The sequence below is a fragment of the Opisthocomus hoazin genome, chromosome 4, assembly GCF_030867145.1.
Source record: "Opisthocomus hoazin isolate bOpiHoa1 chromosome 4, bOpiHoa1.hap1, whole genome shotgun sequence".
NCBI classification, from domain to species: domain Eukaryota; kingdom Metazoa; phylum Chordata; class Aves; order Opisthocomiformes; family Opisthocomidae; genus Opisthocomus; species Opisthocomus hoazin.
In genome coordinates, this window is record NC_134417.1 from 58,541,424 (window position 1) to 58,566,030 (window position 24,607).

Here is a 24,607-nt window from a genome sequence, read left to right on the forward strand (position 1 = left end):
AACATACTAAATTGTAAGGTTTCTTGGTGGAATAGGCACTGACACAACTTTAAATAAGAAACCAGCTTTTGGGTATGGAAAGCCTTTAGTACCCTTAGGTAGAATGCTGCTTTTCTAGCTTGTACCTTTGTCCTCTTAAATTCTTATTGTGTATTTATTGTCATGTTTATTGCCATGTTTCAGGTGGCTTAGTGCTTCATGGTTGTTCTATTCATTTATATGTCATATCCCTTCGCTAGCTTTCCTGTTCAACCAGTGAGCGTTTGGCTATCTCACCTTGCCTCTGGCCACAGCATTTGTTTAACTGCTTTAGATGGCCTAAGCACAGCTCTTCTGGCACCCCTGTGTCACTGGAATGGAGGAAGAATGAATTTATACTCAGTTTTTGGTATTTTCACGGTAGCCTTGTGCATCCTTTAGTAAGTCCTTGTTGTATTCCTCACTGCCTATCTTATTAGCTAAGCGTAAGGATACTCAGTGAGTCTGCCAGTGCAGCGCAGTAGAGAATTTGCTTGAAGCTATTCAAATGATATCTCCAGTAAAGGACACTTGCTAATGAAAGGTGCAGAAAAATTGGCTGGGAGAGTGATTAGAAATGGTTGTGGGTGTATAAATATTACTCGAAAGTAGAAGGTTAAGCATTACATGTATTGGTAACACCTCTGTTGTTTGATAACTAGCTCTATTAACAAATTAGAGCTACCAGATAGTGCTTGACTTTACAGCATTGCACAGTGTGGTCTAGTTTTGGAAGTATTGAATAATGTTGGATGTGGTGGCCAAGATAAGACTTCTTGCTTTAGCTGACTCTGTACAGACTTTCATCCACAGATGAAAGGTTTTTCTGGGTTTTTTTTTTGAACAGCTGATGCTAGAGGCATTGGAAAGTTTGAAAAATAACCATAGGTGGAACCTAAAACAGAAAACAGGTGGGGAACGCAAGGCTTGTTACAACGCTTCACTTTTTTTTTATTTCTGTAGATCCCTTATCATTCTTGCCTATCTGAAATATTTACTTTTCACTTGAACGAAATCAATTTAGTCCATTTGCTTTCAGTTTGTGCTGCCCCAGCCCTCGTATGCTACTTCAGGATTTTCCGAGTGCTATGCATCTGTTTCTTTCCGATACCATCAGGGCAGTGCTGAGCTCTGGGGCTGCATCAGGAGCACTGATGCTGCCCCGGTGAGTCACCGGTAGAACTGAGACAGTCCCATGTGACTGTTCACACACGAGATTCAGGCTCATCTATCTGTAAATAAGCATGTGCTTGTCTACCTTGTTTTTCCTGTAAACTGCTGAAGCAGTGAAAGCGCTTTCTAGGCATGTGCCCTTGACACACAATGCTAAAAATAGGGCAGTCTGACATAGCCACAAACTCGCAGGCTTCCTAGCTGTCTAAAAAGACGCTCCTCTATTTAAGCAGTCATTTGAATGGGCACCTTTTTATCTGAAAGCGTGTAGATGCTCAAAAGTGCTCAGAAGTTTTGGGTTGTTGTGTTTAGCTCCAATACATAGAGCTCCCAAATTTATTTCTTCAATATATGGATAAAATTAGGTAGCATATCTGTTCATAGTGTTCTCGGTAACTTTTCCTAATCTCACTGGGAGAGAGCAGAGGTGGGTTGTAGTCTTTGTAAGGCACCTGTGCTCTCTCTTGATGATGCTGGTGCTTTTCTGAGCATTATTAAGCGCTGTTCTTCTGCTCATGAACTCTTGCTGTTGTCTTTCACTCTGGTTATTGTCACTGTTACTGAAACTACTTCAGATACAGCTGAGACCTTGTTAGAAGAATAATCAGTTATATTAGCCAAAGCTTGTCTGTTTTTGCGACTATTTTTGTTGCACCTTTCTTCTAAAAGAGCTGAGCTAGTTAAGCCAATGAGAGCATTTCACTATGCATTTTACTGGTGTGACACTGTGCATTGCGTGAAGGTTGCCATACCTCCCTCGGATGCGTTCCTCCAAACTTGCGCTCCGGACCTGTGCGGTTTGCCGTGTTACCAAGCAGCATTTCCTCTCGCCGGCAGGAAGCCATCCCTCAAAGCACAGCCAGGGACTGATTTAAGCACAAAGCCCACGTTAGAGCCTGAACCAAGAGGGCTGGAGCTCAGAGTGGGAAGGGGGATGTTGGGAGCTGGGTGTATGAGGCCTGGGGGGAAGGGGAGGGGAAGAGAGATTGATTTATTTTAACAAACTGTAAGCTTTATGTAGCTTCCTTCCTTCCTTCCTTTGCCCCTTGTTTTACCTTTACGGTAACAGCATACAAGAGTCTACGTGGCTTTAAGAAAGCTAAGGTTGCTGCCCAAAAGGAAGGAATTGTTTTTCCCCCCAAACTGTCCCCAGGGTGCCAGTGCCACGTGGTGTGGCAGTGGTGTCTGGATGGCACACGTGTGGGCTGGCACGCCGCCATTGGAGTGGCCGCTGTGCAAGGAACCGAGCGAGAGCTCTGCGTTCACCCCGCAGCCCCAGGGGAGAGGGAACGCGGCAGTCCGGCAGCCATGGAGCCTCGAAGGCAGCGGAAATGCCATGTGTGGGGAGGGGGCCGGGCTGAGAAGCAGCGCCCGTGGGCCAGGGTCAGGCTGTGAAAGCGTAGGGAGGCCAGAGCAAGCACTGTTTTTGGCAGGGCAGGGCTTCATTTTGCTAGGTTGCTGATGGAAGAGCTGTAGCGGGGATCTCATAGCCTCCTCGCACCACTCTGCTGCTCAGCCTTCCACTCCCCTGGAGCACTTGTAGCCTATTTACTGCTCAGCAGATCCACTGCTGAGGAGGAGAAATTCCCTGTGCCCCCTCTCTCCATCCCCTCGTATACGTCTGCAGACTCAAGACTTCCCTCAGACTTCTCTTTTGTAGCTGGTGTGACCGCAAGTCTTTCCGCTGTTTCTCAGGGTCATGCTTTGGAGGGCTGTCGCTCCTGGGCTGCAGATGCCTTCAAAGCAGTTTGTGTGTTTCTTCAAGCCACGGCATGCAGCAAGCAACTGGGTGTGTAGGGAAGGACCTGATAGGACTACCTGAGGAGAGCATGCTGGTCTCGAGGGAAGAGCCATTGCAGGTTCAGTACTGGGAAACGGCATTTGCCAGAGTCCTGTCTCTGCAAATATAATCTGACTTATTCCAAACTGATTGCCCTTGCAAACAAAACAGCTCTCAGTGCTTGTACAGTGTCCTGCCTTAAACCAACTGTTAGCATTGCACAGGATTCCCTGACACCTATATCCATCAAACTCTTGAGCGAATTTCACTTTAAAATAATCCAAGATCCTTGAGAAAATGAATGTTTAGTCTCTGCACTTCATCATCATTCTCTATTGCTTTAGAAGCAGAACTGTGGAGTTTGCAAGCTGTGCTTAGTTTCCTTCCCAGCTTGAGCCAATATCAAGTACAACTTACACAGCATTAAAAGACAGAGACCAGGCTGTAAAGCAGCCCAAATTAAGCTGTACGTTTCTAAATCATGAACAATTCTGAAAACCCCGTTGTAAGAGAGAAACATGTGTCCCAGTTTTGACATTTTTGACTCAGATGCAGAAACCGTGTATGACTGGAACAAAGAAAAGAGGAAGAAGAACGTGACTCATGGTGCATGAAAATATATATTTTGCTGCACTATTTCACAGCTCGTAAGCAACAATCTAAAAGGAGAAGAAACACAGCTTTAAAAAAAACTATAAAATAAAATCCGTGGGTGAAAGGGCTTCCTCTGTCGGCAGCCAACAGTTCGACACCCTCACTGGGGTGGCTGCACAGCCGCTGTGTGAGCGGTGGCACGGCTCGCTTGGTGAGGCTTGGGGCTAGCTGCCCCTCCAGCCACTCACCCCCAGATCACCGCCTGCCATGGCTTTTTGGCATCGGCCACCACGGGCTCGGCTGGAGCCACGGCGTGGAGCTGCTACTGGTGGAGCTGCAGGCACACATCCTCCTCCCGCCTGGGGCTTTCCTCCCTCCTCTCTCCCTGTTGCAAGACAGCCTTTCACTTCTTGCTGCTTCTGCGCCCACTGCCCGCTTTGCTCTGAGGTGCGCGGACAAAATGAAACTCTGCCTGCCCTCTGTGACCACCACTACCGGGAGATCCTGTGTGGGAAGCCTTGAGGTCTGCTTTCGTGCTCGTGTGCTGCGAGCACAACCTCCTCGGCATGGATGAATGTTGCAGGGCATGAGCTCATTTTCATGATGCTTCACACAGCTGCATTAGGCTCAACTGCTGTATCTCGTAGCCAGCTTTGTGGTCTTTCTAGTTTTTCTGGGGAAGTTACTGTTGTAAACAGGCATGTGCTTCACATATATGGCTTTGTGCTGGTGTTTTTAATGAGCAAAGAACATTATACGCTACACCAGTCATGTGCATTGCAGTCGTTATACAGATGGCCATGACCTCACGTGGTCTGTTTCATACCAGATTTACAACTGCGTGTTCATTATTAGACTCGGAGCCGTGCACGAGCGGTGTTCATGTAGTTGCCTGTGTATTGAAAGGTTGCACAGATACAGTTCTTCTTGATAGTGCCTAGTAGAGAGTGGCTTGCTTTATCTAGCAGCTGGCGCTTAACAGAAATTAGTCCCAATATACTTGTTGGGGGGCTTTGCTTTTCTAAATCCAAGTAAGTAAGATTGGATCCACCTTTGAGGATCTAGAATACTCGCTGTTTCTGCTAAAAAGAGCAAGGGTGCTGAGCTCTTCTGCTGACTTGTTCTGGATTAAGGAATTTTAACTTTTGACATACAAGTTGGAAAACTATGCATTTTTTTGATCTGACAGTTTGGTGGTTTGTAACCACTGTTACAGCACAACTTATCCTTGCATGAGGTAGTTTAGAAGAATACACAATGGAGCATTTATTCAGTTTTTATTATTGTTGGCCAGTGTGAAGAGGTGATTGTACTTTAGATGAGAAAACATAAGATTTCATCCTATCCATGCACAATTTACCCGTTGGAATTTTATAATTATGGTTCTAGTTAATCTTGCAGTTGGTAACTCCAGAACTAGAACCATTTGTCTTCTCTCTAATGGTTAGAAAATGAGTGTTTAATTGAATGGTTTATAGTGACCAATGTCTGCTCTTTCCTCTTGGTGTAACAAATGAAGGACAAACATACAGATAGCTCCATGCCTACTATGCTCATAGCACTGCCTGGGGGTGATGGGCTGGTGATGTGTGCTTATATGTTGCAGTTCAAGCTTTTTATAGAATTAGAGCTGGAATTTCACATTTTTCTCAAACTTTTCTAAGCAAATTTAATAATAACTTAATTTTTCAAAGCTGATTACTGTTCAGCATAAGGGACTTTGTAGTCCCTGCTAGCATATCTCAATGCATCTCTGTTACAAATGCAGGTTGCCTTCTGTTGCATTCATGGCATTGCCACAAGCGGTAAGGTGTTCTCATGTTGTCACTTGCTGTTCTGCAGTGCTCTGAGTGCTGTGCTTTTTATGATCAGTTCCTGTTGCCGTATTTATAGACTTCTAAAAAATTAATGTAAAAAAAATTTAAATGCAAAAAAAGCCAATCTCCAAATCTTTACTATCCTTTACTATTTACAGCTGCGATAAGCTCCGTATAACCTTAGCATTCACCAGGTCTAGAATTTTGTTTCCCTTCTTCAGACCACTGCATACCTACTTGATGCTTTCTCCACAATGTTTTTCAGCTCCATTTAACAGTGCAAGAGAAAGTATCTTTTGAAAAACTAAAGGGAAACCAAATGTGTAACTCCTTGTAACATTGCTTTTTTTCCTTACTTATTTTGTATTTTAACTGCAAGTGTGTTTATACAGCTGACTGCATTCATCTACATGTCTGCTCCCCAAGTACGTGAACTGTGTAATAGATAGATGGTACTGTTTGGTGCCTATGCACTTGCATACAGATTTATATTAACAAATCATGGTTTGCTTTATGTCCCAGTTTCCGTCTTCTCATACTGCCGAACTTGCACTTTATAGTTGGCTCAAACCGGGAATGACACTAAGGAGCCTGCAAACACCTTAGTACTATTCCTAAAGCAATAGAGAAAGATGAAGTGCAGAGTCTAAACATTTACTTTCTGCAGTATCTTGGATGATTTTAAAGTGAAATTTATTCAAGGATTTGATGGATATAAGCTTACTCTAAAACAGTTACTGATATATCAAATGATATTTGTAGAGGCAAGAGTTTTAGCAGATATTTTCCCAGTGCTGAGTGGAATGGCTGTAGGTATTTCCCTTTGCTTCTCACTGCCATCTCCTTTGAGATGAACATTCTCCCCTCAGCCAGTCCTGTTGCATTAATCTCTTTAGCCAAGTGTGTCTCTGGAGCCCTGGATTTGCTCTTTGTGTACCAGCGTATAAGAAGTATGTGGACCTACTTGAGGGCATCTCCAGCATGGGAAGCAAAAACCCTACTAAAACTTCACCTCCAAGAAAGACCTGAGGTGATTCAGTCTTTCCGCTGTCTTCTGTGACAATGAAATTCTTCATGTGCTTAAAATGTTTTAATATTTGTTTTAGACAAGTGAAATGGTAGAAGGCTTAAATAAGAAGTATAAAATCTGCCCTGATATGGGAAGGGTATATCTAGTGGTCAGTGTATAAAAGTCATCCCTACTTAAAAAATCTGCAGTGGTACAGATTCAAACATTGACTTGAAATTACTGAGGTGTAGCTGACTGTACCTTATGCTGGGCAAAATGGCTTGGTTAGATCTTTAACAGCTCTGGTGCTGGTGATTCCTATATCTGTCTGTTTTCAGACATTGGGGGGGACACACCAAAGGTCATAACCAACTTCAGTCAGGGGTCTAATTCATCAGATCAACCTTGGTTCTGAAACCAGGTAGGTGTGGCTGTCATGGGACAAGTTCTAGACATGGTCTTCCAGCTGCAGTGTTACTGTGGCACGAGCACCGGTGGTTGGATTGACTGGACTTCAGCAGATACAGAAGGCCATTAAAAGCACTTGAACTTTAAGTCAATGCTCTTTGCATGCATCTTTCACTGTGTCTGTATGGGCATTGTCCTCTTTGAAGTAGTGGGGCAAAAAACTCTGCAGGTGCCTCAGTATCAGGATAAGGAACACACGTGCAGGGTCTGCACATATATATAGTACAAGGTTCAGATCTCAGACTACAGGGTTCCTGTGTCTCATGGTAAGATGCACATGAAGCCTGCCAGGCATGGTGCTGCTGTACATCTGTTGCTAAATTAGGCGTTCCTGGTGTTTCTGTCGCGTTGTAAAACTTCTCCTAGCTCTCAGCTGCTGATGTGAGTTCTAGTTATGTTTTTTCCACTTTGGCTGAGGACTATTTAACTTCGAATATCTTTAGGAGGCCAGCTTGAGCTGTGTTTATCAAATAGCTTAAGCCTACATCAAGAGGCTGAATTCAGTAAACTATATTCCATATGTCCTACCAGACTTTGAGATGTCACTTTTTAAATGAGCTAATTGGTGAGTGAAGTGAACATTATTCATCTCAGGCTAACGCTACAGAGTTTTGAGATGTATGTGCTGTGCACACATCCCACAACCTATATTTTTACGCCTGGAGCATCTTCTCATATCGGCTTGCTCTTCCATGCTCTGTTGTGCTATCCTGCAAGTGGGCGGGATATGAATGAATATGTATAATATGTTGTGTGTGTATATATGCATATATACACAGAAGTATATGTAAAAGAAAGGTATTTCAACTTTAAAAAAAAAAAAAGCAGTAGTCAGCTGCACATATTCAAGCACAAGCAGCTGTAATCCACATCGTAGCAGCGGTACAGAAGACCTATGCAGGAGTGTGGGGAGAAATGGGAGGCTGGACCACTTTTGTGAATAAATCTTATAAACCATCCTGAGGATGGAATTGCTAAGACTTGTATCCGTCAACTGCAGAAACCAGCTTGAATGTTTTTGAGAGGCTTCTAGGAGAATGCACTAACATACTTAATATGACAACTATATCTGTACTTGTGAATTATTTCTGTTTTCATTCTCACGCGGTACAACCGGAGGTGATCAGACAACTATCTTCATATTCTTGTTAAAGTCTGCTTTTAGCATTTATGTTGTGATGAAAATCCAGCTGAAGGCACTGGTACCTGCACCTTAACGAGAAGCAGATAAGTGGAAGTGGATAATGCTTATTTGTTGGCTTTTTTTAAATTAAGGACTGATTATTTATGTAATGTAGTCAGAGATGTAGTCAAAGTGCAGAAAAAACAGGCTTCCTTTTTCCAGAATTTGGTCAGGAATCTCTTGAGTTATTGTTTCCTCATTTCTTGTCTGAAGGTACAAAAATACCACAAGCACTGGAGCTTTAATGCTAGCTTGAATGCAGCCAAGACAGTGAGGAACATAATCTCATACAGGCTTCATTGTTCAGAGACTCCAGTTTTCTGTCAGTGGCACATGAGCATTTCTTCATTTCTTCTCTAGATAGATATTGAAAAAAGCTGACTTATTGAGCTAACTCTCCTTTTTTTGCTTAAAAACAAAAAAGGGGAGAAGGGACAAGAGAGGGGTGAGCTAGTTCTGTGTTTTTTTCTTTTCTCCTTCTCTCCTTCTGGAAAGCCCATAGCTACCTTTGAGCTGCTCACTGTTGCTTGGGTATATCCTATCAGGTCTCTGCAAGTACTATCCCCTGTTCTTCTTGTAAGTGCACTGAGGAAAAAGCTTGTGTCCTTAAGCTTTAGGCAAGACTTATAGATGGAAAATAAACAAAAAACCATAAACAGACAAACAAAAAAGGCACTAGAGTTAGTATTGAGGTGAGTTCAAGGGAATGATTGCAAGATGAGAGCAGCTGGTCCATCAGTCACCAAGGAGGCTGGTCTTTTTCCCATCTAGAAGTAGGTTGCTGCAATTTTTGTGTGTGTCCATCCCTGTGATGATTCTTCTGAAAGCGGCACGAAAAAAAACCCAGACAAACTGAAAGTGAAATCTGTTTGAGCACACAGAAAGGAATATAAAATGAACCCTTTTTATAAGTTTAACCTCAAAAGACTCCAGCTGACTGAAATTGGATATCAAAGATTCTGTATCCAAATAGCTGCCAGAAAAAGGAGGGTCCAAGCTAATTTTTAACAGCTAAGTTTATCTGTGATAATGCCTGGTGTGCACTTCAGGAGCTGCTCTGTGATAGCCACTGCTGATCCAGGTTAAGGGATGTCCTGCACTGTGTTGGTGGGATCCAATACAAGGAACGAAGTTGGTATATCTCCTTATCACCATCTATTCATATTTTCAGAGCGTTAACCCTGGGGTGATTCCTTTACCGTATTGGAAATCATGAGAGCCTTTATTAAACATAAAGAGGATGCACCCTGTGCAAGTTGTAGTGTGCAGGGGCAAAGAGTGTCTGCCTCAACTGCACTTCTGTTCCTGAACCTCCCAGAGCTGAGGCTGGAGGCTAACGAAGTGAATGTCTGAGTTGTTTTTTGCCCCCCTTCTAGGAAAAGCTAATATCATCAAAATATATTTAACTATCTGCCTCTTTCTTGTGCAAGCTCACCGTTGCGGATAAGGTTACATGCAGAAGTCTTCCCGCATGCCGGTTGGAAGTAACAGCAGATAACTTGGAGCCTGCAGCTAAGATGAGCATATTGGAGTGTCTGTTTACAAATCAAATATCGGCCTGGCATGGCCTGCCCTGGCAGCAGAGTCATGCGCGCGCTAAAATTAAAGAGGAGGCTGGAAAGGGAGACATTCCTCATGTTCTGGGCTGGTCTCATTGGTTCAACAGTATGTACCACTACTGCGCTGCTGGCATGGTAGCCAGCACAACTACAGTAGCACATTGTGCGCTGGTGGGTAAGAGCTCAACAATAAGGGACTGGAAAAGACCGCTTTCCATAGAGAGGTTTTTAGAAGGCTGAATATTACCAAAAATAATTTCACAAAGCTATATAATCTGAAAAGTGACTGAAGCGACTGCCCTTGATCTGCTGCCAGACCTCATAGGGGTATTGCTTTCCACTGGCTGCTGCAGCACACTCGGCCATGTTACCCCATCCCATAATTTTTTTTTCTCTGCCATAGCTGAGCTTACTATTTATGATAGTCTGAAAGCGAAGTGTGTGTTTGGGTAGGCAGAGGGAAAAATGATTTTACTGTTGCTATGTGGAAGGATGGCCAAAAGCTTGCACGTATTCTTGGGGTGGTAGAGGACGTCTAGACGCTTTAAATTCTAACAAAGGTTGTTCAGGTTTCTAACCCAGCCTCCAGGGCTGGCAGCAGCTCTTCTAGTGTTGTCATCCCTGCTGTCAGGGACATTGTGATGTCCTGGAGAGGACAATATGGCAGCCTCTTAATCTGAACCTCTCAAATCAATTTAAAGGAAAAGACCTTAAAAAATGTTGGTAAACAGTCCCCAAAGCAGTGGGACTTTTTCTAGAGTAAAAAAGAATCTGGAAAAGGGGATGTCGTTGGTTTCTTCTCCTGCCTGGCAGTTAGGAGCAGTAAGTCTGCAGAAAGATGCTGTTTGTAGTGCTCCCAGGAACTGTGCAGGTGCAAATGCCTGTTCTTCACGTTCAGTGTCCATATTTTAATTGGCTGCTGACACATTCTTATTGCTTATTGGGAAGTTTGCTTGTAGCTTCGTTGGGGGAGATGGTAGTTTGGGTTTTATGTTTGTTTTCTTGGCATTTTAAACATTTCTTTCTCTGGGATGCCATGCTGTACGTGACTTTTGTTATTCTTAATTTAAGAACCTGTCTTTATAGTAGAACATGCGCAAAAGGCCCATCTTTATTCAGTTGACTCTTGTCTGAAGAGCATCTTGGAGTATCCCTGTGCTCTGCCCCACTTTGTTAGAGGGTCTTGTCTGTTGTGCTTCTGGTTTGTGGCGGTTTTTTTTAAGTGTCTGGGCAATGAATATCATGTCATCAGTGTTTTGTCTCATGCTTTGTGGCTTCAAGTTGGCTTCTTGTGTGTGGCTTCTTCTGTATGCTTAGCTGTTACCATCTTCCTGAAACCGAGCGTTGAGGGGTGTGAGGTGGTATGTGGTTATTAAGAGAATGTGTATTGGTTGATTTATGAGGCTCCTGCTACTGTTTGTCTCCATCTCTCATTTACTTTCATTCTACTTTCGCTTACACCGAGAAGGTGTTCTTGCACGGTCACTGACCTGGGATCCTGATCAACCTATCTGCTCGCTTCTCCAACTTGGTTGCAATGCAACTCATCCCTAAACTCTGTTGGCCGGATTTTTCTGGCAAACTTTCATGATGCCCCTCACATTTCAGAAGCACCCCCAGACCTTATTACTTGCATAGTAGCTGGTCAGTCCCCTGGCATCCTTTCCTACACGGCATGGACCTGATTCCCTGTGAAATCTCTCCTGGAGGCTCCTGCCTCCCCCTTGCATTCAGCATGACCTCGACAGGCTGGAAAGTTGGGCAGAGAGGAACCTGATGAGGTTCAGCAAAGGCAAATGTAGGGTCCTGCACCTGGGGAGGAACAACCCCATGCACCAATACAGGCTCGGGGCAGACCTGCTGGAGAGCAGCTTTGTGGAGAGGGACCTGGGTGTCCTGGTGGATGACAGGTTAACCATGAGCCAGCAGTGTGCCCTGGCTGCCAAGAAGGCCAATGGCATTCTGGGATGCATCAAGAGGAGTGTGGCCAGCAGGTCGAGGGAGGTTCTCCTTCCCCTCTACACTGCCCCAGTGAGGCCCCATCTGGAGTACTGTGTCCAGTTCTGGGCTCCCCAGTTCAAGAAAGATGAAGAGCTACTGGAGAGAGTCCAGCGGAGGGCTATGAGGATGGTGAGGGGACTGGAGCATCTCTCCTACGAGGAAAGGCTGAGGGAACTGGGCTTGTTCAGCCTGAAGAAGAGAAGGCTGCGAGGGGACCTAATAAATGCTTACAAATATCTCAAGGGTGGGTGTCAGAAGGATGAGGCCAGACTCTTTTCAGTGGTGCCCAGCGACAGGACAAGGGGCAATGGGCACACTCTGAAGCACAGGAAGTTCCGTCTGAACATGAGGAAGAACTTCTTCCCTCTGAGGGTGACGGAGCACTGGAACAGGCTGCCCAGGGAGGTTGTGGAGTCTCCTTCTCTGGAGATATTCAAGACCTGCCTGGACAAGGTCCTCTGCAGCCTACAGTAGGTGACCCTGCTTTGGCAGGGGGGTTGGACTAGATGACCCACAGACGTCCCTTCCAACCCCTAACATTCTGTGATTCTGTGATTCACCCTCATCCCCAGAAGCCCAGGCAGCAGTTGGGCCGCTGGTCCCTGGGTTGCTGCTGCAGCACTCGGGCTGCCTATTCTTCATTTTGATGGGCAGGCAGTAAGGAGAGGCTGCTCCAGGCTTTTGGAGCTGGCCAGGCTGGCAGAGGGCAACCTTGAATTTCAACCAGACAACCAGGTGGATGTTTCCCTTTCCACCCCCCCAGTACTTCCTCATGTAACTGTGGCACCTATTGCCTACACCTTGCAAGCTCTTTGAGGCAGGGGCTGCCCTGGTTTGTTGCTGCTTTCTTTATGCACAGCTGCTGTTTAATGCACGAGGTGTGTGACGCTAATGGTTTGAAATCAGTTTTTCCCCTGCTGTAGCAGTTTTCTGCTACTGCTTTCTGCACCTTCTTGCCATGCTTAGCTCTGAATAGCACATGTTTCATTCTCATCCAGATGCCATGAGCAGGGATTTAAGAGCTGTGGCTCCCTAAACATTCTGCAGGCGAATAACCAAGATTTCTTAGTTCCTCTTACACCGCCTCCTCTTTCTTCCCATGTCAATAGCAAAGCACTGAAGTACTCTTTCCCTCTGTGCCTAAAAATCTAGTTCCTCTTCTGTTGGGCTTAGTATTTTGCTATGAATCAGTGAAAAATCAGAATGAAGTGTACATTCATACAGGCGTATACTGGGGATTTACACTCCCACTTCCCTTATTTTAAACAGTGCTGGCTTTTTAAATGTCAAAAAATTTAAAATTTCAAGATTTTAAGGAGAACAAGTTGTTTTGACAAGAGGAGGTAGTTTATTGTATAGTAAATGTGAAACTGGTAAATGGCACATGACTTCTTGCTGCCATACAGTATTGCTCACCTTCACTTTCAATTTATTATTACTAAAGATGTTTTTGATTCATATTCAGGGTACTATTGCTGCAGAGAGTTGAAGTACTTTTAGTGGAGGGTAGCTTGCAGAACTACTCATGAAGCAGCAGTAAGACAGGACTGGAGCCACTTATCCAAATACTTGCAGCACCTGTTTTGGAGCATAACAAAGAAGTTGCATCAAAATTGAGTGTCCAGGTTTCTGGAAAATGACAGGTGGGTTTTTTGGTGTAATTTATGTTTTGTTTTTTTTTAAGAACAAAGTGTATCAGTCTAGCTCCTGGTGTTACCAAGCTGCTCAGACGCTTGCACAAGGGTGACTTTTTGCAAAGGATGGCTCTAATGGCTTTCTTAGCTGCTAAAGCTAAAGTCTTGGGCAGAGATGACTGTTTAGTTGAATTGAAAACTTGGCTACAAAATATAAGGCAGAGACTTGGGTCTAAACTTTCCTGTGGTGCCACTGGAGCCAGTAATAATAACGGCCTCTGCTGCACTGTACTTCATTTCTTGTGCTTTTTGTAAGCAGGCTGAGGAATAGCAGGTGATTTTAACTGTTCCAAGTAAGCAATTCTCTTTGAAGAAAAGATCAACAAACAACCCCAAAACATGTATCGTGCATGTTAGTTGGTAGTCCCTCTTTCCTCTATGAATTCCAGTGCTTGTAAGGAACAAAGGTATTTCAGTTTTCAGATCTGTGCAGCTATAGAGTATTAATTACTGCACAGTGAGTGGAATGGTGTAAACTTGCCTCCTTCTTGATTGCATCTCTTTCTAATTTTACTAATAATGAGGCTGTACAATAAACTTCAGAGCTGGAGAGCTTGCTGGTGATTGAATACATCCTGCAAGGTTGTAAACAGAAAACTCTTCCGCCTCTCTTTGTAGAAGGCTCTGAATGCGAGTAGAGGGAAGAAATCGCTCTTGAACCATGTTAGGCATAGTTCACTCATTTAACTATGGCCATTCTCCTTGAATTGTTCCAGTCTTCTTGTCATTCGATTGCTCCTTCAAAATTGACACTTAAAAGTAATTTATAGTCTGCAAGCTGTCAGCTAGCACTCAGCATTCACACACTGAATTATTTTGTTTGGCATATATAGGTCAAATGGTATTAGCATAATGCATCTCTTGCAGTCTTAATTTCTAGTTTAAATAATCACATTCAAAGGTTTGTAATTTTTTGATTTTTTTGTAAACAACCTCTTAAACCTTACCTTTCAAATTCGTGCATGAGTTGGCCATAATGCTGGGATACTTTAAGCTAGACTTGGAAATCTTGTAGATCTCAGTAAATGTGTGTTTAATGGAATTTCACAATAATATCTCCTTAACTTTTAGGTGGTTTTAATAACTTGGTTTAGAGTGTTTAAAATATGTAGACTTGTATTTTTATGACTATCTGTATGATTAGGTAGCTGCTACATACTGTGTTTTATCATAAAAATTTTCTACACTCAAAAATCCTGTTATTTCCCCCTTGCTCCTAGGTTAATTCTTCTGCAGCTTGAAGGCTTTGACAGCACTTTGTTGTTGTTGTTTCCAAAGCTCTTGTCTCTGCGTTAGCACTGCAGAGACTTTTACTGTAGATTTTATTTTAATCTGATTCTGCAGCTCAAAGTAATGCAGATACTGGAAAGTGGTGTTATTGCTCTACCAAGATCTCTGCTTCTTGCTGTAAAGTGTATATAACTTGTGTTTTCGTCTGAGGCTGGGCTTGAATTCCTCAGTTCTGCTCCACCCTCCTCTACCTCTTTCAGTGCCCAGTCCCCACAGCAGGGACTAGATAAGGTTGTTCCCTTTCCTCCCCTTTACCTGAAAACAGCCATACAAAACAGCAGAGTGGGTTAAGAAAAACTTGTCTTCCCCAGCTGTTGGGATGATTTTAGAAATGTCGGGTGTAGCTGCTACAACTGCTCAAGTGACTGAGCTGCCTCGTGTGTTATGAGACTGCTGCTGACAATCTGCACTCAGGTATAGGAATTTTGCTGTGCCAGCAAAATAACTAGGGAGGTGAGGTAGATGACATGCACTGACAGCTTAAGGGAAAGTTTTGTATAAGAATATCCAGCAACCCAGCCCAAGTGTCTGTAAGGATCTGTAAATGCAGATTAAAAATTCCCTTCCTTCAGTAGTCTCTTGTATTTCAGACACTTGTGGTTTAGAGGTGAAACCTTCTCTTAAATGCCTGGTCCACGGCAGTGCTGTCCCTTAGTAGGACTGCTGGGAAGCCAAAGGCATAGCACGTATCTCATGGATGATCAATTTAAAAAGGGGGAAAGGGAATTCTGCAAATATAATTCAAAATTCTTCAATCTTTTTATAGTTTTCCTTGGTTATAGAGAAATCTAAGATATTCATGAAGTGGTTGTTAAGGACTTATCTTTTTCGTGAAAGCTTGTCATCTTCAGTCTTGTGCACAATAGAAGGAACATCTTGGATGTGATCTCTGTCTGAGTTCTAATATACTTTATTTTTATCTGTGCTAGTATGTGAACTAAATCCATTTTACAGGATTTTCCTCTACGATTCCCTTTATGGTTTTTAGATAGTTATAAGCAGATCCTAGAGTAAGTGCTTAATGTCAGAATATGGCACGGTCTTCCCAGGAAATATTTCCCTGATATAAAGAACTGACTTGCCTCGGTTTCTACAAGGTGCCAGCATACCTGTACCAGAAGGAATATTTTTCATACGTGTGGCCTTCTCATGAAATTAACCCTGTGCTCTTGTTAAGAGATTTCTTGGAACTTGTAATTGTTGATTGGTTCAAAAAGATGATTAAAAAGATTGATTTTTAGTCTGACAAATTTCTGATATAGTTGCAGGTTTCAACTTTACGGAAGGCTTTTTTTTTTTTTTTAAATAAAGGAGCCATTATTATGCTGAAACTAAAAATATCAGACTAGCACCAGCCTTGTAGAGCAGTAAAGAAGTGGCATCAAGACTTTCTAATAACTACAGAAAATGGCTTTCAAAAGTGCCTTTTTCACACGTGTGCGCACAGGGAGAAAAAGAGTAAAGCATATAGGAAAAATATAATTTTCCCTGATAAACTTTCAAATTAAAAAGAAAACATTTTCTATAATGATACAGAGTTAAAAAAATAGGGAGGAGTGAAAGGTTGAGGGGGAAAGGAAAAACGTAACTGTTTCCTTTCTGGTTTTCATGTCACTGAGCAGGACATTGCCGCTTGCACTGTGGGGCTGAGCCGCAGTCTTCCTGACAGAGACCAGGGCTGGATGCATCCATGGGAAGCTGTCAAAACTGCCAATGAAGCACCAATTGTATTTCAATATAGTCCTGTGAGCAAAGCAGAAAATTCATCCTTTATCCCAGTGCATTTCTGAACATTCTTTTAAAATTTGCTGGTTCCCTTGCTTTTGTGTAGTCTATCGTTTAATCAAAGTTGGGCAATGGATGCTCACTGGATAGTAATGCTTTTATAGCTTTTTTTCCTTTCATTTGGCAAACTACAAATGAGGTCGTAGAAGTAGTGGAGAGTGTTTCCACTTAAACCATCCGCCTCAATGCAAGAGGAGGCAGATGAACACAAGCTAGCGTTGCTGCTGCTTCCCACTACGTTTCACAACACCCATCTGCTGGCCTGGCATGTGATCCTTCCCTCAAGCCGAGCCGCAGAAATGTCCTGGTAGCCCGTCTGCCCGAGGAGGAGGGGGGCCCAGCAGCATCCACGAGGAGATCCTGGGAATGGGGATTTAGCTGTGTAAAACAGCAGTTGCTGCCTTTAAGGACCGATCTGCACAACGGTGCTTTTTAATCTTCTGGATGTCGGGGGGGGAGTATGGAATCAGGAGTGTTTGTGGTAGCGCTAACCTGGTTCACAAACTCTGACATTATCTGAAACAGCTCTTGAAGTTACACCTTTAGCATGAGGAGAGGGGACATTAATAAAGTATTTTAACAGATATTGTGAGGTGTTGAATTGCATTCAGATAATGTTGCATAAATACTTACTTCTCTGTGTTTTCAAACTTGTTTGCATTTAATTTAGATGAAGGGTGAATAGAAGCTGCCAATCTGGCCATCTCTGCATGATTCCTTCTTTCGTAATGCCTGTATCATATTCCCTCTTGCTCCTTTCCAAACTGAATTGTCCTGCTCCCTTTAATCTCTTTGTGAAGGAGGCCACCCATGCATCTAATCGGGTTTTTTTGCTTTTCTCTAAACATTTCTCAAGTACTTTTTTTTTTCTTCACCTTAGAGACCACTTAATGCCATTTCTCAGCCTTGATATTATGATCTTCTTTTTTTGCATCCCATTCCTTCTTAGTGTAATGCACACTAATCTTTCCTCCTTATCACACATTCAAGAGGCTATTTCCATCTTGGGGTGTAATGTGGGAACATGAAAGCACACAAGAACCTTTTGCCTACTGTATTCAGTACTTGGGCTAACTTTGTAGCCCAAAAATTTCTATTTGAATTTCTTCTATTTTCAGAGCTTCATTAGAATACTCTCTCAGTGAATTGTTCCATTGTATGAATTTTTATTTAAAGAGAGGAGGGAGAGAGAGTTCTGATGCTGATCTTCACCTGTAATGGTTGACCATGTCAATTACTCCTGCTGGATTTCTCTTAACTTTTTCTTTAGAAGCTAACATTCTTCCATCTGTAAATTATGCTAATTATAGTTTATGTTCTTTTTGACTTCGCAGATATCAGGCACGTCCTTTTAAATGTTGTTCTTGAAAACTAGTGTTCTTTTAAAGGATTTAGTCCTCTCTCTTTCCATTAACTTTTTATTTTGTATACATAGGTGTGTGTGTGTATATAAAAACTTAAATGGTCCAGCAGTATTATCTGGAAGTGCTTATAAACACATGTGGTATGTGGAATTGGTTACAATAGTTGTAGTCATGGTTGCATGTGATGCTCTGAGACCTATTTTCAGTTGCTTTGTATCCTTTGCTTAATTTGAAACACTGAGGCTGAAATAGTACACATCATCTTACCTCTTTTTTTTTTTTCATTGAGCATTTTAGATGTTCCATAATGGCAGCAAGGTAAACAGGGATGTAGCGTTTGCTCTTAGCTCCATAGGGAGGCACATTGGCTCAGGCCAGAGGACAGATCTGCTGTCAACTAACAAGCCCAGCATGTGCACTGAAGATGACTTGTCTGTAAGAGCAGTGCCCCAGTTACTCAACACACTCTGAGTTGTGCAGCAGGTTAAGGACTTTCAGGTAGACAAGCCCCTTTGGTTAGGGCAATCGAATGCTGCTGTGGCAAACTGAATTCTGAACGTTCTGGTGTCTGGTGCTGGGCAAACTGTTTAAAGGAGAAGTTTCCATTAGCTGCTGACAGAGTGCCTTGTCTTCAGTTTGTCTTGTGACAAGCCTCCAGTCTTTCTTGCAGAAGTGCCGTGTTCTCCTTGCTCCAGAAAGTGGCTTTGAAGCTGCACTTTGAACACACAGATGTGCTGAGTGCTGTGGAAAATCAAGCCCTCGGTGTCCAAACTGGTCACTCAATTAGTAGTTCCTTTTGACAATTTTGACTTTGTTCTCTGTGGTTCAGCTTTAGATTCTTAAAACCCTGGTAATGCCACCTAAACAGAGCTGTATTATAGGGTAAACTTATTAATAGTTTTGAACATTTGGCTATAACTGTAAGTTCCCAGGAGAAGAATTCACTCCAGGGTTTGTATGGGATGTGGTAAGTAAGCCAGACTTATTGTTTTCAGGCGCTGGCTTTCTGGTGTGTGCAAACAATGACTTCAGCAGCTTCCAGACTTATTTTTCTGATTCTTCCAGACTATGGTCATGGTTTCATGAGACAGTAAACTGGGTATTGGAGGGCCTACAAGATGAAAAACACCATCGCCACATGTTGCAGTGTGTTGAGCCATTGCAAACTGGCGTTGCCTATTCAAGTGCCTTCATACAGTTTTGGAGGAACAACTTTGTCCCAGCAGACCACATGCTGGTTTGGGTACTCCACATCCATGCTGCTCTGCTTTTATGAGGGACCAACATGCTCTGACCTTCTTTTTGGTAAAAATGGATGAAGTTGCTGTGATTGGGCTCTGGTTGGCAGCAGTGGTCTGGATGGGCTGCCTGGGCTGGGAGGTGCACCAGGTGACCTGGCGCTGGGCTCACCCATCCATCATGGCCTCTATGCAGGTGATGCAGCTTCATCCAGTTACGCCTTTCAAAAACGACTGCTTCCTCAGAGGTTTATTAGGGCCTTCTTCGTATTTAATTTTCCTTGTAAAACCATGCTAGCTGGGCCCATTGCTGGGGATGTGTTTTTTACCACTGAAGAGATTAAGTCAACCTGAAGGCACTTTGAAGAGCCTTTTTGTCATTGTCAGTTGTGAGAGCAATGGTGGCTGAGGTCCTGTTTTGCACATCAAAGTCACAAAATGCCAGCGCTGCTCGCTGCAAATTTTAGCCCACTAGAGCCTGGTGGGGATCACATCAGGTTAGTTGTGCTGCACTAATATAATCAACCAAAAATTGCAGGGTTTTGTGGACTTAAATATACCAACAGAATACTTGAAGTGTGCAGATGGCACTAGTGGTTCAGTCGGGCTTGATATCTGGAGTGATATCAACATTGGTTTGTGCCCCTGCCCCCTCCTTTCCTCACTTTGTTCCTTTTCATTCACCCCACTTCTCCTGTTTTAAATCAAAAAGCCACTTGCACTAACAACTTCTTTCCTCATTTGGTTGCCTGACTTTTCTTCCCCCTCCCTCCCCTCCGCTGTTGTAAAATCACCCAGAACCCTCAAAGTCTTTGCAGCTGGAAGTTCCCACATGATCTCTTCCTGAATGACCCCAATCCTCCTGGCTCTTTCTGCTTCTGCTGTTTGTGATTTCAGTTGTGTTGTCTAATTTGAACTCCCAACCAAGTAATCACACCAGGAATCATGGAGGAAAGGGTGGTAGTCTAATGGATTTGCTTTGTGTGAGTGAGGAAAACAACTTCAGGTTCTACAGCACTGCTGTGAAGTTCCCATTGCTAACTGTGTGTGTGAGAGAAACAACAGAGATAATTGTGCTTATGGACCAGATGTCTGGAGACTAATTTGCTTATGGCGCAGGGCAGAAATCCTACGGCACCGTAAGAAGAGGTGTATGAAATAGTCTGTTCTGAAAGTACAGAAAATTTCTGCTCTGGTTTGTTCAAAGGTGCTACTTCTAAACCTGTGCAATATGCATGAAAACAGGGATATTTTAATGTGTGCTTCGAGCTCTCATTTCCTTGTTTCTTTTTTCCTTGTAAAGCAGCTTCGATCTGTGGGGCTTGGTGTAGGGTAATGCTGTTTATAATGAAGTCAGAATTGGCTTTTAGAGCCTGATGAATGAAAGTCCACAGTATAAGACTGCAGCTTTTTGTGTGAGAGACATCTGTGCTGTAACAAGAGCAGGAGATCCAATTTAGACAACTGCTAGAAGGGGAGCTCAAGAAAAGGAAAGACTTTTTTTTTTTTCTAGCTTAGATTAAATATTTGTACAAATAAACTTTTCTTTTCAGCTGCTCATCAGAATTGCTGCTGCACCACCAACTTGGCTTTGAATTTTATTCTGGTTGCCCAACAAGGCTGTACATGAAGAGTGTTACAGAAGAGCAGCTAAAACAAAACATGTTTGTTTTGCAGCAGAACCAGAGGCTTTAGGCTAGAGAGAAAAAAAAAATTGAGGAGAGGGAAAAGACAGTGCGAAGAGAAATATGAAAAAATGAAGGCTGTTGCAGTAAATACATGTGAAGCAAGAAACACACGCAGGAGCCGAGTTCTGTGCTTTGAAAGTGAGTGACAATAGAGTATCTGGCTTTGAATACGGTTGCAATGACTTCTCCCAACTGGATCAGCTGGTTCAGGTAGAAGTGTTCTCACCCATGGAGCTTGCTCCTCACACACACACGTGTATACCCCAGCTGCTGCTGAAACTTTTTTACTAGTGCATTTTAAATACAATTTGGTTAAAAGGCTACCCCTGCAATGTTGATGAGACTTAAAACCTTGCTGCATGAGACTTGACGGTGATGAAAATACAAGCATCTGCTGAGGACAGTGCTGTGGACAGCAAGTGTCTTTGACCCAAGAAGGGGATTGTTTCTCATTTTGGTTACAAAAAGCTCCAATCCTTTGAGGAAACTTCACATAAATCTGTTTGGTAAAGTGAATCTCTTTAGAACATGGGAACTCAAATCACTTCGATTAAAGCCCAGGTGGACGCAGTCCCTGACTGAAACAACTCAGAAGAGGATTAAAGAGCAGCATGAGAGGAGAAGTTCTGGTGAAGAGGAGTAGGATGCTGAATGCGCCGACCTGGACTATTCCTTAACTGCAAAAGAGCCTTTTGGTTCTTGGGCTTCTTGGAGCAGATGCAGGGCTAGTGTATTGAGAGGCTTTTGATGGCTGATCAGAAACATGCTGAAAGCAGTAGTTTTTAGAGACAATGTAGTATCTTTAAAAACTTGTGTGGATTCTGCTTTAAAGCATTTCTTTTCTTGGTGAAGCTGGTGACTTTAATATGTTGGTCTTAATGTAAAAGTATGCTTAGCCCAGAATATAGATGTAGTATGGAAACATCTTACAAAGTATTGATTATTATCCAGCAAAGTCTTGTCGTACCTCTGGCATTCCAGCTTTGTTCTTTTCCCGTGTGATTTAGGATGCAAATGAAATTCTGTGATTTTGAAGTGATGCAGCTTTAGGGCAGATTTGGCATGAGCCGGTGGTCTGCGCAGTTCAGGTGTAATAAAAATTTGTCTTAACTAACTAAAGACATCAGCTCACCCCGTAGTACAGCCTGCTGTGTAATACGGCATGGGTGTTGACATACTGTAGGGACAAAGAGAATGCTTTATCAGACTAATGAACTCTTCAGTATCTTATTTTAAGTAAGCATCTCAGAATGGATCTTGAAGCCAGGGACTTGCTTTGTTTTTCTTGTTTTAAAACCCTGACGCCACCTGAGATTCTGTTCACCCACTGATTTTGGTGGAGGCATGGTTACTGCTCAAGCCGTCTATGGAGGAAGGCTTTCCTCATCACACGTAGTGACTCTCCTGGCTTGTGTGGAAGTATGTCCGCAGACCTGCAAGACCTCCCAACGCCCCCACTCCACTGTGCCGAGGTTTCAATTGTCTTAAAAATATCTTCCACAGACTTTTAATTTATTTTAATCCCCTGGAGTGTCTCTGCTGCAGTAATATTTAGCAAATTTCAGAGCAAATGTTTCCTTAGCTAGTTTCAAGTTGTCAGATCTGAGGAGTGTCAGATTAGGGGACTGAAAAGGCAAGCTCTCAGACTAGGCTAATCTCTACTTGAAGAGGGAGAGGACAATTAACAACTTGTGTATGAAAACAAAACGGTTGCCAAGAAAACTTACTAACTAGACCCTGTACAGAAGGATGGGGAAATTCTGCAGTTAGAAATAGTGATGTATTGCACAAGCTTGGTGAGCAGTGCATTGCCTTTTAAATACCTGGTTTGAAATATTGCCTTTGAAATGTCTATGTGCAATTTCAGTTTTAACAGGTGGTAAAGACTGGAAATTATACCAATATAAGTTGTCGTTAAGTTTGGGCATAGAAAGTGCATTTTATCTTAAAAATATCTTTTATATTGTAGTAAAAGTATATGTACATTAATAAACTATAATTCTGAATTTTTAATCTCCTGAGGATGTAGCCTCTGAATTTTACATATTTAGGGACTAGGGTTTTGTGCACCCTCAGCTGCTGGTTACAGCAAGTGGAAAGGTGCTGCAGTGAGAAGCTGCACAGATGTGTCTTTATGCCCACTGCTTTGCTTCTGTCCTTTCTTCCTCGTTTCCTTCCTTTCCCAAAAGGGTTTCCTCCCTTTCGTTCCGACATTCTGTCCTAAGAGACTAAACGAAGGGAAGAACGGCACTTTGCTCACAGAAGTGATTGCAAATTTACTTTTCACTTGGTGTAAGTGGTGAACTTTTCCAGTCTCATATTAATTCTTGAGATAAAAAATTAGGATGCAACAAACATCAATGATGTACTTGTGCTTTGTGTGAGTTACAGCCGCAGTTGCTGTTTTCTGGAACATTACTTCTCACCAGGAAGAAAACAAAGTATGTGACATGAATTTTAGAAGTGATACAACTATGTGTATTTTAATGTTTTTACTGGAATATTCCAACACTTTGATTTTCCTAAAAGTCTCATTGTTTCTTGCCCCATCTTCATTCTCCATTTGACTAGAATAAAACAAATGATGCCAAATAGAACTACTTTATTCAAATTACTTTTGTTCCTTGTCATGTGCTTTCACCTCTTTCTCCCTAGCTTTCTCCCAAAGGCCAAATTACTTGTGACTTCCAAATAATTGTGTAGATACTGTTATGAGTGGTTCCTCTGGAATGGGCGTTTGGGAAAACTGTCAAAACAATTGCAAAACAGCTTCTGGTGCACTGGTTATTGGGAAAACTGTCTAAACAATTGCAAAACAGCTTCTGGTGCACTGGTTATTCTGGTTAACTGCTCTTTGTAGACAAGCCACTGCTAAGTAGGAAAAGAAGATATTTTTATGCACTGCCTGTGTGTAATGGGGAAAAACCAAGCAAAACGAGTGGTTAAGTTATGTATGTGCTTGGGTTACATGAAAGACTTTATTCCAGATTTGCTGCTCCTTAATTCTTCCTTCCTCTGCTTGTAGTCCACTCTGAGAACAGGTGACTTGAAGGTTTAATAGCGCAGTGTGACTTCTTGGAGTTGTGTTCTGTATTTTCACGTTCATGAAGTTTTAAATGCAGATTTTCTGTTGTGAGAATGAAATCAAGGAATGTGGGCTTGTTGTTCCCAAAATTATTAACGCCTCCTACCTTATTGGAGTGGATGTTTTGAATGCTATATCTTCTGGTAAAAGTATCACAAATTTTAGTTTTCTTGCAGGCTTTGTTGTTTTGTTAATCTGTTTTAGAATTGAAATCTGCTATTTCTTTTCCCTCTTGATAGGTGTTGGATAGTTTGTTAGCTCAGTATGGAACAGTGGAGAACTGTGAGCAAGGTATGGCTCTACTCTCAAACTGCTTTTAAATTTGTAGTGAGAAGTGAGTACACACTGAACTTCACCTCTTTTTATTGCATTTTCCTCTCTAGTGAACACTGACACAGAGACTGCAGTTGTAAATGTAACATATGGCAGTAAGGACCAGGCCAGACAGTAAGTATCTTATTTACTTGTTATTGTTATCTAACTTGCAGTTTGGAATTCATGTGTTGCAATTTTATATGCAACTTTGCTTCTGATTAATTTATCAATAAAACGATCATATAAGCATTAATTTTTAAGAAAGCCTCTTGATCTTCTCTTCACCAAGTCTTGGGTGCTTTACCATAATTTGCTGTTTGTTTTGTCATGAACTTCTCCTGCACTTCAATTAAAAATAAATTAATAACTTTGAAGATGGAAAATTTGGGTAAAATTTTTTGACTGGGGAGGGCAGAAAGTTAGTAATTTGCCAATGACAGAGGACGGGAGTTATTACTTGATGAATTTTAGCCATGTTTTAAAAAAGCTTTGTGATGCTCTTAGACAGTGCTAGTTGTTCTGTGTCTGTCTTGTGCTTAGCAGCTG

The 24,607-nt window shown here is 42.5% G+C and overlaps 1 protein-coding gene across 1 annotated transcript in view; it reads left to right on the top strand.

The window, feature by feature from the left end:
• The window catches only part of IGF2BP3 (insulin like growth factor 2 mRNA binding protein 3), a 116,887-nt gene that overhangs the window by 48,571 nt on the left and 43,709 nt on the right, over positions 1-24,607 (top strand). The window contains exons 5-6 of the mRNA XM_075417454.1: positions 23,986-24,037; positions 24,130-24,193. Of these exons, the coding sequence (XP_075273569.1) occupies positions 23,986-24,037; positions 24,130-24,193 (116 nt within the window). The remainder of the gene's footprint in view (positions 1-23,985; positions 24,038-24,129; positions 24,194-24,607) is intronic.